Consider the following 15,971-nt stretch of genomic DNA (forward strand, 5'->3'; position numbering starts at 1 on the left):
ATGCCATGGACAGAGGGGAGTGTGGGAGGGAGTTACCATCTCACCACCTCCTTCAGGACAGCCCTGGAGCACTTTATGGGAGCAAAGGGGTTCTGCTTTGTGGTGTCTATAGCAGTGACGGCCATTCAGTACCAGCCTGGGCAGGATTCAAACGGGTGATCCTCAGAAATGCAATGAGGCCCAGCGTTGCCAACTCATGCGATTTTATTGAAAATCTTGTGCTATTGGGTGTTGTTCCTAAAGCCCCAGCTCCTGATGTCATTTTATGGGAGAATTGCAACTTTCATTTTTCAAACCAAGGAAGTTTCTATCCCTCATTGTGGAGGCAGTGACCCTTAAGGCCCCAAGACCCAAAAAGAAATTAAAAGGACCCAACTTTTACTATTTTTAAAATCTCATGAATTTTAAGCCAATCATGATTTTGGGGGAGCTGGCCCTTACGAATGTTTGGGTTTGGCAATATTGTATTTCATATCCCATCACCGGGCTCTTGATCCACCCCACAGCTGACTTTTCCTAAGCTGCAAAAGGAAAAGGATACCTTATACCTTGTCATTTTAAATATCCAGCCAGCCAGCCAGCTGTATTTCCTAAGGGAAAACATTTTTCTCAGGATCTCATACTTCTTTGGTTGTGTTTGTAAGACTGGCAGTCTTCCCTGTAAGGATGGAGCACCATCTAGTGGTGCTTTGTGTAATTCATGGAGATATTATTATTCGTTACTAATGAAAGTCTTCTCATGAAGAAAAACCTGTTTCCGGACCTTAGAGTCTGTTACTGTGTCATTGTATATGAAAACTGCGATGGTGGTATATGTGATAACTGATTGCATGCATACAATGTCTTCCATCAAGAATCTTAAAGTGCTTTTAAGCAAGGTGGATGAGTTATTACAAATGGGGATATTGAGACATAGAGAAGATCAGTAACTTGCCCAAAGCAACAAAAAGTCCTGTCATTACCCACCTTCTTATGCAAACAATGATGTCTCAGCCCTAAACAACCAATAAGGGGGCCAGATCATCAACTGGCATAATGAGCATAGGTCAATTGACTTCAATTTCCACCTGAGGATCTGGCCCTAAAGCTTAGACTTCAGCTTCCAAACTCATTGATAGTTTTCAGTGAGTCTTTCTACCCTTGGAGGGAGGAAGGGACCTGGAGGGGTTGTGGAATTTGAATGTGTTTGCATCTTTAGCACATAAGCCATTTGGGGCAGGGATCGTCTCTTTTCTAGGTTTGTCCATCACCCAGCATAGTGTGGGCTCAGTCCTAGCTGGAGCCTTTGGGCATTACCACAATATACACATCTATTACTAATTGTAAGTGTCCAACTACAATCAACCTGAAAACTATGGGGAGCCTTACAGATTCAGGGCATCCAATATGGGACTTTTCATCCTGGTAGCTTCGCTAGTTATAAGAACTACGTGTCACTCTGGTCTCTCAGTGAATCCACAACTCTGTAGTCCCATTCTAAGAGCGGATTCTCAGAGGTGTTTGAAATGATGCATTAAAAATAAAAGCCAATCTTCATTTCACCGCATCTCGGGTCTTTAGATCCAACCTATTCATAAAAGTAGATCCTCATGGGATAAAATCTATCCATATGGAAAGAGCCTGATCCAGCAACCTGTAATCACTTCGGTTGTCCTAACGCATTTAAGCCACCCCACTGGCTGACCGAGGACTGCTCACATGAGTGGGGATTGCAGGATTGGCCCAAAGTATCCAGCATGTATAACAAGTTGATAAGGAACAACCCTCCATGTCCTGGGAGGAGCCAGTGTGTCTAAGTCCAACTCCTTCCTCCTCCGCTGCTTTGCTTTAGGAATAGAGAGTCATCATCATCCACTGTAAAATAACAGGGAAAGTGGTTTGAACGAGCACATCCAACTGGACTGCAGTAACATTCACAATTGAATGGGAGGGTTGTGGATTCTCTGTCTGTGGCGACACAGTATGAGGACCTCACATATGGTCCAATCCTGCTCACATTAGCGTCAATGGGGGCTTTACCATTGACTACAGTGGGATCACAATTAGGCCCACAGAGCAGGAACTAAGATCTGTGCTCTTCAGATCCCAAAACACATAACCCACCCCAAGGGTGCAAGAGAAGCAGCTCCATTACTACCAGGAACCTATGCACACTGGAGCCTGTGTAGTATCGATTCCATCCAGCAGCAGATAGCGATGTGACCACATGCACACATTCGCTACATTCTATGGCCCCAATTAGCCCTCCAAGAAAGTTTGATCTCTTGCATTTTATTGGTGGGCAGATGATCTTGTGGCTAATGCAAAGGTTTGGGACTCGGGAGTTCTCCGCATTAATTGCTGCGTGACTGTAGTCGCTCCATGATTCAGTTTCCCCCATGTATAAAATGGCGATAACTAACACTTCCCTACCTCATACGGGTGTTGTGAGGCCTGGTTAATGACGGTAGCATTTTACAGTCACTAGGCACAGGTGCAAACGACCGTGCATAGGAGCATGGCAGTGCTGAGTCAGGCCCTGTTGTTCTAATAAGCCTTTTACTACAGCAGGCAAAGAGGTCTCAGGCTGTATTTCAAGGAATGGGCAAGTGCATGGCCTTACCTCAGCTTCCTGGAGATATATCCCTTTGCCGTCTGTAGTTAAGTTCCGAAAGGCCTCTGTGAAGAAACAGAATGAGGAAAATTAATTCGATGGCCAACGGGGACAAGGACAACTCAGACTCGCCAGCCCAGGAGTGAACTGAAATGCGGAGCCTCTAGCAGTTCATGGGGGACCCCACCCCATCCAGGATAGTTCGAAATGCCTGTGTGGGGCATATGAGACATTCGCCAGTGACATGTGGGGTGCAGTATGAGCTGCCTCATGGTGCTGCGATCATTTGACTCCCGGGGAAATCAGAAGGTTTCCCTCTCTGTGGCAGCTCTGGCTGGGACACATCACAGGTCCTCCTGCTTCCTGCATAATAGGAACATCTCTTATTCCCTTAACTCCTTGCACAAGCAAACACTGCAGTGCCAGATACAAGACCTGCTCTCTCCACAGAACCAAACCTCTCCAGGTTGCCTGACCTAGGAGTGTGGGAAAGAGACTTAGGGCCTGATTCTCCTCTAATTCACTCCATGATTTCAGTGGGGTTACTCTTGCTCTACACTAGTTTATCTGAGAAGAGAACCAAGCCCCATATCTTGGCTCTTACAGCCCCGGGGACTGAGCTGAATGGCTTTGCAAGGGACCCCAGACTTGCTCTGGAGTCCAGCATCAGTGACATGCTGAATAACTTCCATACCCCCCATGATCTCCACTCGCAGCATGAAGCAGACGAAGCTCTCAAAGCTGATTTTCAGGTCAGGGTTGCCGTATCTAATCGCCATTAGGTTACAGACTTCGTTGCTGAGCGAAATACCTATAGAAAGGAAGAAAGGGAATGATAGGGCACCTTGCAGCCATTCAGAGCATCACAGGATAATTGCAAAACTAACAGGACTTTACCCTTCCCCAGCATCTTTCATGTGAGGATCTCAAAGTGCTTGATAGACAATAACTATGCCTCAAATGAGGGATTGACCCAAACCAGGCCCTCAGATCCAAATGTAACCCCCAAACTTTGAGTGGTTCAAAATCTGGATCATCTCTACTCACAATATCCATGGGAGGTAGCGCAAGTAATATAACAGATCCCTCTACCCGCCACTGCAATGCAGCCACCTCTGGGGTAAGGCACAGAAATTGTTTAGCACCATATAACCCAAGAATTTAGGAAAAGAGGTGAAGAAGAATATCCAGCTGAAACTAGTGGGGAAAATTATCCCCACGCCATTTTCAGGGTCTGGATATCTCTCCAAGTCCAGGTGGTTGTTTTTTTGTCTCACAAATAAATGCAGGGGAATTCACCCCTAGTGTCTTTCAGTATTTGTGCCTGGAAAACACAACCCTTATGATTTAATGTAAATAACAGCAATACCTGGATTTGGAGGTTATCTTTCATCTCTTTATTATAGCTACAGTTTTGAATGTTGCCAAGCAAAATGACTTTAATTAACCAGATGGAGGCAAACTGCCAATAAATCCTGAGCATTTAAAAGCCTTGATCCTTAAAAGAACTGCGTGAGTGAATCCTTTCTCCCACGCAGAGCCTCACTGAAGTCAGCGTGGCTCTGCCCGGATGCAGGGGTCCACCTGTCTGGTTCTCCTGGCAGGATTGGGGCAAAGATCTTAAAGGAATAAAGTCTGACACTGCTACTGCTTGTGTGCTTGTCTAGCTGACAGAGAGGGCCAGATCCTCAGCAGCTGTAAATCAGCATTAGCACCACTGACTTTCATGGGGCTGGACTGATTTGTACCAGCTCAGGATCTGGCTCACAAATATATGCCCCCCCCCACACACACACACAACCAATTGGTTAAGGTAAAGTTAGTTATGACTCTGTGGGGAGCGTATAGGTTTCAAAATAGGGCTTATAATGGAGAGTTAACTATGGAGTGGTTGCCTTCCTACCCCAGCAGAGAGCTGTCAATGAGACATGGATATACTGTACACAGAGCTAAAGTGAAACGTCACGCTGCAAATCACTTTCAGAAGCCAAGGTCTAGGGTCTTTGTGACACTGATAAAGTATGGTTAACCTGACTGCTGGGAAAGTGGTTGGGAGAGAAGCTAGAGGGAGTAGCAGAAGTAGCTACGGTTAGGGGGGAGAAGGGGGTTCTGTGTGTTTGCCCCTCTTACTGGCATTTGGTACAGTCTTCTAGTTCTTTCCCAGCTGGGGGGATTTTCCAGCTTTTCTGAGGATGTGGTTACTTGCCAAAAGTCGGTGACCTGCTTACCTGTCTCCTGCACAGCTGCATGCAATTCCACTAAGTCCAGATTTCCTGATCTATCAACATCTTTCTTCTGGAAAACTTCCTGTTTTTTTTTAAATAAATCAAACAAGTGAAAGAAACAAAAGTGAATCTGAGCATCTTAGAAGGGAAGATCTGTTGGTCAGCAGCATTGACACACCAACCCCACTTTGCTATGTGTGGGGCTCATCAACGTGGAGGTGTCAAAGCAATTCATATACTTAGAAAGTAGTAGATTTTTCCAGGAATCTCTATTAACTTACGCTGCAAAGCAGCCACAGAGTTGGGACTTGTACCTGGAAAAGTTAAGGTCAAAAGTCTGTCTTTATTTACAATCTGACTCCAGCGGGATTTCACAGGGGGTAAAGTCAGGGCAGAATTTGGGCCCAAGAAATCTGTTTGCAATGTGCAGGTGAAGCACCTATTCAGGGATACCGTGTTCCCACTTGCAAGAATACGCCCTGACTAAAGTTCGCAGGGTCCAGAGTTCTGATCCCAGATGAACCAGTGACTCACTGTGGAACCTTTCCCTAAATCAGTTGGGGCCAGATCCATGAAGGGACTTATGCGTTGCAATGCCTAACTTCTAGTGCTCTGCTGCCAGGTGGAATTCACAGCCCTGAGTTAGACGCCCAGGCTCCCTATACCAATGAACCGAGAGAGTTAGGCGCCTAAGAATGGGATTCTCAGAAGCCAGCAAGCTGAGTGGAGAGTTGCCTAAACTAGCCAACACAAAATGCTGGGGAGAGGAGCAAGGCCTTAGCTCTGCCCCCAGGAGTAGTTCGGTGCATAACTCCAGGCCAGAGAGAGGTGCCTATATCTGCTCAGGATTCACAGCCATAAATGGTCTCCTGGAGCTGGATGCCTCAATCCCTTTGTGGATCCTAGCCCCTGACTTTCTGGTGCGTCAGTCACAGACAGCAGGTCAATTGGGTTTTAAAAGCAGGCACCTCGGTGAAACCAATGCTGCACCAGCACTGATCTTTCCTGGCTAGCTCCATTCTCGCTGGATCCTCCCTCACCTTCGGCGACTGCCCTGCTTAAGACTAAGTATTTCCCTGTGTCTTGACAAGCAGGCAACTTTTCCATCCAGTTCACATCCTCATGAGTCTTCATAGCTACCCAGGGATCAGACTGGTTTCTTGGGATTTAACTGTTTCCTAGCCAACACCGATTGAGAAGTATACAGGGAGGCAAGTAAAATATTTTTGTACCAGATAGAAAATCAGCCTCTTCCACAGGACCCTGAATTCCTGAATACTCAGTGTGCCAGTGGCATTAAGCTTAGTGGAGGAGTTAAGGTCGATGATGTCTTGGTAAAGGGGCAGAGACTCCAAAATTGAGAGAAAAAAAAAAGTCAGTCAATATAATTTTATGATGGTGGTGACGCTGATTCTGGGAAGTTCCCCCTTCACTATGGGCCGGCTCCTGCGCCCACTGAAATCAATGAGTGTTTTGCTACTGATTTCAATGAGAGCACAATCTGGTCCTTTACAGAACAAACCCCATTTCTTCCTGACTGAATTGTTGTTATTGGGAGTTAGGAAATAAGTGAGCAGGGCAATGCCCCGATGATGTAGAAATCACAATGTAAGTCCCTCCCCCATGAAGAATAAAGCTCAGGTAAGGTATTAGGTGCGTCAAATAAATATACAGCCCAAGCTAAAGGATACATCCAGCAGTGCCAGGATACCTTGGCAGGCATCCAGACTAAACCTCAGCCGAAAGCTCTGGAGATCTGGAAAAGAGAGGATTGTTCTGGTGAATCACTGAACACTGTTCAGAAAAATAGACTCCCAGGGCCTGAGCCTGCTGCCCTCAAAACTCAATGGTGAAACTGCCATTCATTTCACTGGGGATAGGATTGGGCCCCCCCAAACCTTTTGTGACACCGTTCCTCTGATTTACAAGTTTCATCACTTGTGATTCAACCTGGGCAAGGGACAAATGTGAGACAGTGGGCCAGATTCTACTTTCAGCAGCATGGGTGTAATTCCCATGGAAGCCAATGGGAGCTCCCTGCAGCCATGTGATGAAGAGCGGTATATGACCCATTACCTGTAGCTAATACAGGAAATAGCAGTAAAAGAGCACCCCAAATACGATTTACTGGGTGACCTGGAGCAGTCACTTGATCTCCTTAGGCCTAATTCATCTGTGGTGCAGCTTCACTAGCCACAATGAATTGAAACCCTTGTGCTTAGTGTTTCTCTCTGTCTCTCTTACAGACAGGCAGCTTTTAAACTCACAAGCATCATTGAAAGCCTAATTCTGAGCATTACTGGGCCATACATGAGTTACGTGAAAAGAAACAGAAAGAAACTAATCTTGTTGCAACTCATGATTATTGATTGCCTGTAGGCTTCCACGGAGCAGATGCCATAACTCACAGATCACTACTCTACAGAAAGCGAAGATGCTGTAATCTCATTATAGCTGTGTTTATTAAATATGCATCACACACAGTAAAAGTTTTGAAACAAATGTCTTCAAACTGATTGCCTATGAAGAGTAAAGACACTCCACCTGGCTTGGTGAGTTTCATTACAGATTTCACAACACCCAATGGGTCACTTTCGAAAGATACTGACATGAAGATAAAAAAGCAATCTTCATTCACCCTTGAGAAAATTAAAGGAACTTCCAACCCTTCAGATGTTTTATCTACCCAGAGACAAGTGCAATGAAAGAGACTAGTGCTGGTAAAGCCGATTATTAGAACTGATTAGAATTCTATTGTCTGCTAATGCCAATTTGTCAAACCAAAACTTTTCATGGGAAAGGATCCGTTTTGACAAATTTTTTTACTTGAAAAAATTTAGGAAAAAAAGTTTTGAAATTGTCAAAAATTTTAATTTTGATATTTTCTAACATAGAATTCTGGTTTTCTGGTTTGAAGCTGGATTGAAGATGGATCACTTGATGACTACCTGTTCTGTTCATTCCCTCTGAAGCACCTGGCACTGGTCGCTGTCAGAAGACAGGATAGTGGGCTGGATGGACCATTGGCCTGACCAGTATGGCCAATCTTATGTTCTTAAGCAACTTTTGTCTTTAATTTAAGCTAATTATAATAAAAAGTCAAAATTGAAAATAAATATTTCAGCTAACTGAATCCCGTTTTTTTTCAAACTTTCAGTTTGTGAAAATATTTGAGATTTCGACTTTTCATTCCCATTTTTTATGGGAAAATTTGTTGAAGTCTCAAAAGTTTATGGCATGAGAAAGCCATTTCCCACCCAGTTCTACTCATTACCCTCCCATGCCTACATCAGCCCCTAGCTGCATAAGTATAAAGGGACTCAGCCAACGTATTGCTCAAACTTTTCAGGCATTGTGGTTTTGGGCCACATCTGTACCAAATCCTGAGAACTGATCCTTGCCAGTTTGGAATCCAATTTGGAACCTAAATTATCAGAAAAGGTTCAAATCCAGGGTTTCAAACCAGCTCCTCTACTCCCAGAACTCAGGGAGGGAGTTTGGGAGTTATGGGTCCACTTCAGGCTCATCTCTAATTAGTACCTAATTAATGTTATTAAACTATTATCTCCTAGCACTTACGTGTCCAGGCAACGTTATTCAGGATCCTCTGGAGTTGCACAGCGTTTATTTCAGGATGCTAGGGGAGACAAATATTATTGTAATAAATTTCCCCTCCTCTGGATTTCCCAGCATGTCCTGTCTTCACTATCTGCCTTTTCAACCCCAGTCCAACTCCCACAGAAAGACACCCATTGACTCTGGGGGTGTTCAATTAGACCTGTAGATTGTTAAAAGCACATTCTCATCTGGTATAAAATGGTCGAAGCTCCACAGACATTCATGCATTTACAGTTATTTACACCAGCTAAAAATCTGGCCCATTATTTTCAAAAGACCCTCTTTCTCTTTTGTGTCATCTGTCACATCAAGCACATCGTCAGCAAAGATGGAAAATTTAAAAAATATTTCCATTTCAGTTTTCAACACAGAATTTTGTTTGTTTTATCAATTTTGTCATGGTTTCCAAAAACTGAAATTGAATTTTCTGGAAATTTTTGATTGCTGAAAAACTTCAGTTGCTGAAACCAAAACCTGTCCAAACCACAGAGAAACCCCCTGTGAAAGACAGTTGGAATGAGTGTAGCAAGTATTTATGTGCACACTCATCCAACCAGAGTCAAGAAAACACCCCATGACAACAATCAAAAGTTACACACAAAATGAAAATAATTTTGAAAAACCTGAAAAAAAATCTCAATTTTTTTTCCATGAAAAATAAAGCCTCAAAATTTTTCAAAAATGTTTACAACCAAAAAATGTTGTCAGAACCAAAAAGTTTTTGTGGAAATTTTCATTTGTGAACATATGCTGTTTTTTATGTGCAAAAAAACTTATGGGCAAAATTATGCACAAAATTTTGACCAGCTCTAATTCTCAGAGTTAAACAGGGCCTGATCTTCAGACAAGCTGAACAACTACAGCTGGTATCAATGGGAACTGCCAGCACTCAGCACCTCTGAAAATCAGGTCCATAATAATAATAATTAACAATCTGTAAGAATAAATATTGTTTCTCTACGAGCAAGACTATTAATCATTTAATAGATTCTGGGGTCCATTGTGGTCATCTAGTGTGACCTCCTATAGAACACAGGCCACAGAACTTCCCCAAAATAATTCTAAGAGCAGAGCTTTTAGAAAAACATCCCATCTTGACTTAAAAATTGTCAGTGATGGAGAATCCACCACTGTGCTAAATTGTTCTAGCGGTTAATTACTCTCATCATTAAAAAGTTATGCCTTATTTCCAGTCTGAATTTGTCTACCTTGAACGATTGTGTTATATCTTTCTCTGTTAGACTGAAGAGCCCACTATTAAATAATTGTTCCCCATACATATCAGATGATGGGAACGGCTTTGCTAATGCCTATGTTAACTTTCTGAGCACATCGAGAGTAAATTAGTGGCTTTCAGAAGCCTAAGCAGACCCAACGTGAGCTGAGTGCTTGTGAATTTAATGAAGAGTGCTTTTCACTAACTGGCATGTTTCTCGACTGCTTATGTATTGCACAACTCCTTGAGTGATGTTCACGCTGTACCCTCATGCCGATCTCCTACGTTCCCCACCAGTTTCCAGCACACTCCAGCTCCCAATTTCCCCAGTGCATTCTGACTTTTCTTTGCACAATTGCTCTGGCAGCGCAAGCAGCTGGCCTTGAAGAATTTCCTTTGGTAGTTAATGTGTACGCTTACTTGTTCAAAATGCTTATTGAAGAAATCCTCCCAAATCTTGCCTTCATGTTTATCAATTATTTCCTTTAGGGAACAAAAAAGTCAATGTTAACTGAAGAAACAGAAGCAGGAGTATCCAACATACGATCACATTCTTCCCAAATTTCACTGCATTCCCTGTCCTGCCATCACCACTGCAATTACTTGTCCAGCTCCCATTGTGGTTTCAACTTTGCTAGTACACAAAAGGAGAAGAGTGGGGAGGAACACAAGTAAATAAAAGGGAGACCCTCTGCAGGCAGATGGAAAAGAAAGAGTGAAGATGAATTGTGATGATCTCGCCAAAAAGAATGGTTTAGACAGCTGTGAAAAAGCATCTGTGTCTTTTGGTTTGTCTGTCTTGTTCTGGGCGTTTATACCATGTTCACCTTCATGGTACAAGAGATTCTATCTATAGAACAAGACATGGCGTCTCATTCTTAAAGTGCTGTAACATGAGGTCTCACATTCCAACTCAACCCCGACCCATTGCTGCCCCAGAACAGCACTGCCACAGGAGAAAAGCCAAAGTCCTGATCTGAAACACAGCTTCCGACAGTCCACCTCCCTCGTTCCAACTAACCTTGGAAAGGATGAAACTTGAATTTCCGCCCATTTCACTGAAAATGGAAAACAATGGAAATGTTAGACGGTGTCTCCCTTATCACATGTGATTCTCCACCTGCCAAGCAAAATGCCTTCCTCTGCTTCCCATGCAGGGGCCCCAACCTGCCCACACACAGCTGCTGTGTCTACAATAGGGATCTTCCCCACCATTGCAACGCCATTAGTGGAAGCAGTAGTGTCAATATGGCTCCAGGCAGCTGCTGGCATTTTAAGCACTATATCAGCTAACCCTGCACAGAACAGGTCACCTGGATGTGGTGGAAAGAAGGCCAGTGGCTGGTTGGGCCTAGTCTGCATTAGAGCTTTCACGATTGCTACCAGTCATGGTGATGAACCAGTCGTAGCAATGGTGGAAAATGTAAAGAGAAATATCCTAGTGTAGACAAGGCCAGCGTGCTGCGTCTCCCCATACAGTATGCACAGTGTCTCCAGTGCTCCTAGTTCAGTGCCTTGTCCTGTTGCACTTTCCTGGAAAGACTAGGACTAATAGCATTGTTTAGGCTATGAAGCAGGTACTTATCCTAAGCTTCATCCAGCCCAGTAGTAGACAGCACTGACCTGTGACTCCACCATCCCGGTGGAAAGGCACAACTATCCCAGGAGCACCAAGAAAACAGTACAAGCAAGGGAATGGCGTCGTCTCACCGAAGGACGTGTTTCCTGGAGAAGACCCGCAGGATGAACTCGGACTCCTGCTGGGGTTCCGCGGTGGAGGGGACGATGACATAGACCCCAGGCTGCAGCCGGAAATCCTGAGTCACTTCCCGCTCATTCAGGAAGAGATGCCTTTGATTGACGGAGGGGTTCCTGGCAAAGAACACTGGTGCCAGCCTTTTGTTGCTTTTGTGGTACTGTCCAGGGAAGAAACAAAGGAAATTCCCACTGGTTTCAGGTGAAAGTCATGCAGAGAACCCAGGGGCATGCTTAAAGAAAACCTACCATAGCACATCCAGTTTCCATAATCCACAAGCAAAAGAGGCAGACATCAGAAATCTAATCAGAGAGCTGAAAGACCAATCTCCTGTCTGTCCTCCTGCCAGATTGTCCTTATGGTACATTCTCATTGTCCCGTTTTAAAAGTCACCAAGCAATGGGGCTTCCACCCAAGTCCCTCTGCAGCCTACTCAGATCTCACTAAGAACGGCAGCCCAGAACTTGAGGGGGGAACGGGGCAAGAGTGGCCTTAGGTCACCTTTGCACCCTTCTTATTCTGGGCTGCTGCAGGGGTCATTTCAGCCCCCAGTGAAAGTTATAACAGCCAGGAGCTGCCCTAAACTCCAGCAGCCTTCTGAGCACTGCACTACCCAGAGCAGCACAGAACGCCCTATGTTGAGGGCTACCTCCTCAGCTTTTTCCTCATGTGCCACAGCCCTGCCCCAGCATGCCCCATGCACAAGAGGGGTTTTGGGGGGGGGGGAACGGGGGCTGTGGACTTATAGGGTCACCTATGGTGGTGGTCCTACACTGTGTCTACACCAGGACAAAGTGCTCCAGAACCTTAGTGGGGTGAGGGGAGAATTCCACCTTACGTCTTTGCTACAGCTACCAGGCCTGTGTGTGTGTATGTATCCCTGTGTGTGTATGTATCCCCGATACCCCATGTCCTACACAAGGATGCAGCACTCTTTGCTCTTACACATTATTTTTATTCTGCAGGCCAAAATACTGCAGCCTCCTTATATGGGGTGTGCCACAAAACCGCTCAGACATTTCACTCTCTTGCAGAATGATGGAGTTCCTATTCTTCTCTCTTTGTCCATATTTCTCTCATGCTAATGCGGCAATCTCTCCTCTACAGGGGCGTGGGGCTGCCCCTTACCAGGCATCATATATTACATTCATAGCTTTTATGGCCCTGTCAATACCGTGATTCACTGTAGTTCCAATTCCAAAAACGGTCTCGGTTTTACATCTCTCAGCATTAATCTCAGTGTTCAATACAAACCTGAAACTGAACTCCCCACCATCATCATCCCTGGTCTCCCCATTAGCACGGATGCAGCACAGACAGTGCTGCGGTGTTCTCCTAATCCGTGTCAGGCCCACGTGTGCTAGCAAATTTAATCTCGTATTCCTAATGGTGCCCTAACATAGTAGTTCAGAAAGAGCCCATATCTAGGGCTATTGTTTCTAACACAAGGTAATTAACATTGCAAACATGCTGGGGTGACTGTTTGCTAAAGTTAGTTCTTTACCAATCCAAGTTCCTGGGGACACTGATTTTGGAAGTGAGTTAAGTGGTTAGCAGGGCAGTAGGTGCAGGATTCCTAGATACAAGATCAGAGCTAGATCCTGCCCTGGCTTATACCTGCTATAGCCCCTTTCAGATCAAGGGATGTAAGTCAGGGCAAACTCACTCCTCAGTTTTTAACTCCCAGAAGCCCAGCTCAGGTCCCAGAGTTCCATGAGGAGGTGAAAGAGTTAAGAACATCCTGTAATGGTTGGCAAAGCCCAGGTGGCAGAAGACACCTGCAGTCTTTTCTCTGGGAGATCCCCAACAATGAGCTGGTGGGAGGGTGAATTACCTTGAGACTCCTCTAACTAATGCTGGGCACCATCCCAGACCTTGGCTGATCCCAAGAGTGGGAGAGTAGTATGCCACCTTTCCCTTCCCCTTGCCCCATCGCTGCTCAGAGCACAGCTCAGATGCAGCCCAGGAGCAGGGCCTTAATGCTGAACTGAGGTACACTCCTCTAGTAATAGCTCTGTATTAATGGTGATTTCTTGTAACGCCTTCTAAAGCTTGTATTAAGGCATTTTGATCGGTGGGTCAAGAAACAAAGGCACTCGCAGCTCCACAGGTGGTGACATAGAGTCTGAATGGCCCCCATGTGATGCCAAGGGAAGGCAGCGAGAGACTTACCTCTGGGCCCACCTAAAGAGGAAGAAAGAGAGAGCATCCATCAGTCAGGGAGTTCAGAGCCCTTTGGCTCACAGCTAACAGCAGATGTAGTTTAACAACTGGAGGAGAATCAATGAAGGGCTCCTTAGCCTAAAAAGCCCGGATTCCTCCCTTCGAAAACCTTTCCCAGGCCATCCACAGCCCATTCACCAGGCTGGGTCAGTAAAGCTGGGGTTGCTGAAACATGTGGTGGCAACAGGACCCTCAGCACTTTCAACAGTCAGGAAGGAGGCTCCCTACGGAAGGGGGTCCCTTGCTAATGTGGCCCATAGGACTTTGGTGCTGCGGCTGGAGGAGCACAATGCCCCAGCGGGAAATGCGGGAGGCTTTGTACCTGACTAAGGCACAGTGGCCCTAGTTTTCAGAACAGCTGAGCACTCACAACTCCAGCTGCAGTCTGCGGGAGCTGGGGCTGCACACAATCTCTGAGGCTGCACATTCCCCCAAACTGCTGGGAGCACAGAGGAATTGACGCTATGGGCCACACTCCTTCCAAATGTGATGGCTGCCGCATCAGGGCTTGAACCGGGGACCTCCAGAGCTAAAAGCAGGATCTGCGCCATCTTGAGCTAAACCTCACCAGCAGGAGCTGTCATTGATTAAATCCTCTATGGCTGGGGAACAGAGGGGGAACCTATAGCACTCATTCACCAGGGTGTTACACATGGCTGCAACATCACACCCAGGGCCAGCTCCCTGCCCCTCCCCACCCTTTGTGGGGTGATTTTGCCATTATGGATGGTAGCCTGAGAAGGACTCTGTATCCAGCGTTTTCTCAGGAGGCTCCTAGCCCTTCCCTCAGCCCTGACAAACACACACACAGCTGGACACGGTACACACTGGGGTAGCAGGAGCTCCTTTACAGCCCTGCAGTCTGACAAAGACTATGCAAACACAGATCACATCCTGAGCTTGATGAAAAGCTCAAGGAAAGCTGTGTCTGAAGGGGCCCAACCCCGCCGATTCAAGAGAAGATTCTTGGATGAATGGGAGCCACATGCAGACAGGGAGGTGAGAACACAGAGCCCGTTGGGCTTTGCAGGATATGTAACTCTGAGGATCTGCAGAGCTCTCACTTGGTTCGGAGGATTAGGCAGTTTCTCACGCTCGGCAGGGCAACCCATTTATTCCACCACAGACCAGATTTCTACCCACCTTGAAGATGGAAAACCCTATGGAGAGGTGAGGGGCCCGGTTTCGGTGTTTGCTGCTGGGTTTCTGGATCAGGGACACCAGCACACTGCAGGAATGCAGGGACCTTTTGCTGCCGTCACCCTGCAAAACTTCCAGCCAGTACTGGGGATTCATCCAAAACGTGTCTGAGAAGCAAAACATAAAGACCTTCTGGCCACGTTTTCCATCACACATTTTGTCGTCGTGTTTCCACGTGATACCTGGCTTCAGGCTGAGTGGGGGAAGCAGCTCATTTATAATCCCCAGAGGCCCCGACCAAGGTCAGAGCCCTACTGTGCTAGATAATACACAAACATATAGTGAGAGAGAGGCCCTGCCATGGAAGAACTCACAGTCTAAGAAGACAAGACAAAGGGTGGGAGGAAGGAAAAATTATTTCCCCTCACTTTAGTGAGAACTGAATCACTGGGGCACCAATTGCCAGTGGTGCTGAGCACCTGTGGTTCTTATTGACTTCAACTGGACTAGTGGATGCTCTACATCCCTGAAAAGTCAAATCTTAAGCGGTTTGCCCAAGTCACAGAGTCAGGAATTGAAACCACCTCTTCTAAGTGCCGCAATAGGCCCATAACCACAAGACCATCCTATCTTTCCTTAGGAAACAACCTGATTTCAGTGGTAATGGAGAATAAGCTGGCTCCCTTGCCTGTTCATTGCCAGGCTTTCTAACCTTTTTTAAAAGGTGTCGAATTCTGGTTATGACAGGGTAACACTGGGCTTTGGGTCTTGAGCCAAACTTTGCTTTGCTTGAACAAGTTCCTTTCTTTACTATTTACACAGAAAAGTTCTAAAGCCGGATCCCCTAAAGTGCCATTAAAGTGCCATTCACCTTTGTAGGGCCTCATCCTGCCGCCTGCCGTGCTTCCTTTGACCCATCTCCCAATCTGCAGAGAATACATCCACTTCTTTCCATCCTCCGGGCTCATCAGGTCGGGAGTTAATTTACAGATCATCAGATCTACGAAGTGGGTCCTAAAATCGTGCAGAGACATCCTGTGAAAAGACCGCCACAAGATGCTTAGTCAGCAGCCAATCCGTGGGGTTAAAAAGTAGAGGCTGGATATCCCCAGCACTGCCCCTTTCTGGGTTACATATGGCAACCCTTACATATTATTAGCTAGTAAAGAAGTTAATGTTTGCTCCCACAGCAACATGCAG

General features: G+C 45.8%; 1 protein-coding gene across 1 annotated transcript in view; it reads right to left on the reverse strand.

The window, feature by feature from the left end:
* Positions 1–278: 278 nt before the first annotated feature.
* The window catches only part of CAPN14 (calpain 14), a 103,054-nt gene continuing 87,361 nt past the window's right edge, over positions 279–15,971 (reverse strand). The window contains exons 11-23 of the mRNA XM_045010072.1: positions 15,643–15,806; positions 14,775–14,938; positions 13,581–13,592; positions 11,363–11,568; positions 10,674–10,710; positions 10,073–10,135; positions 8,398–8,455; positions 6,510–6,574; positions 6,051–6,119; positions 4,822–4,900; positions 3,288–3,404; positions 2,603–2,658; positions 279–1,854 (exon numbers count right to left, since the gene is read on the reverse strand). Of these exons, the coding sequence (XP_044866007.1) occupies positions 1,828–1,854; positions 2,603–2,658; positions 3,288–3,404; positions 4,822–4,900; positions 6,051–6,119; positions 6,510–6,574; positions 8,398–8,455; positions 10,073–10,135; positions 10,674–10,710; positions 11,363–11,568; positions 13,581–13,592; positions 14,775–14,938; positions 15,643–15,806 (1,117 nt within the window). The 3' untranslated portion in view covers positions 279–1,827. The remainder of the gene's footprint in view (positions 1,855–2,602; positions 2,659–3,287; positions 3,405–4,821; positions 4,901–6,050; positions 6,120–6,509; positions 6,575–8,397; positions 8,456–10,072; positions 10,136–10,673; positions 10,711–11,362; positions 11,569–13,580; positions 13,593–14,774; positions 14,939–15,642; positions 15,807–15,971) is intronic.

This window comes from Mauremys mutica, chromosome 3, assembly GCF_020497125.1.
Source record: "Mauremys mutica isolate MM-2020 ecotype Southern chromosome 3, ASM2049712v1, whole genome shotgun sequence".
NCBI lineage: Eukaryota > Metazoa > Chordata > Testudines > Geoemydidae > Mauremys > Mauremys mutica.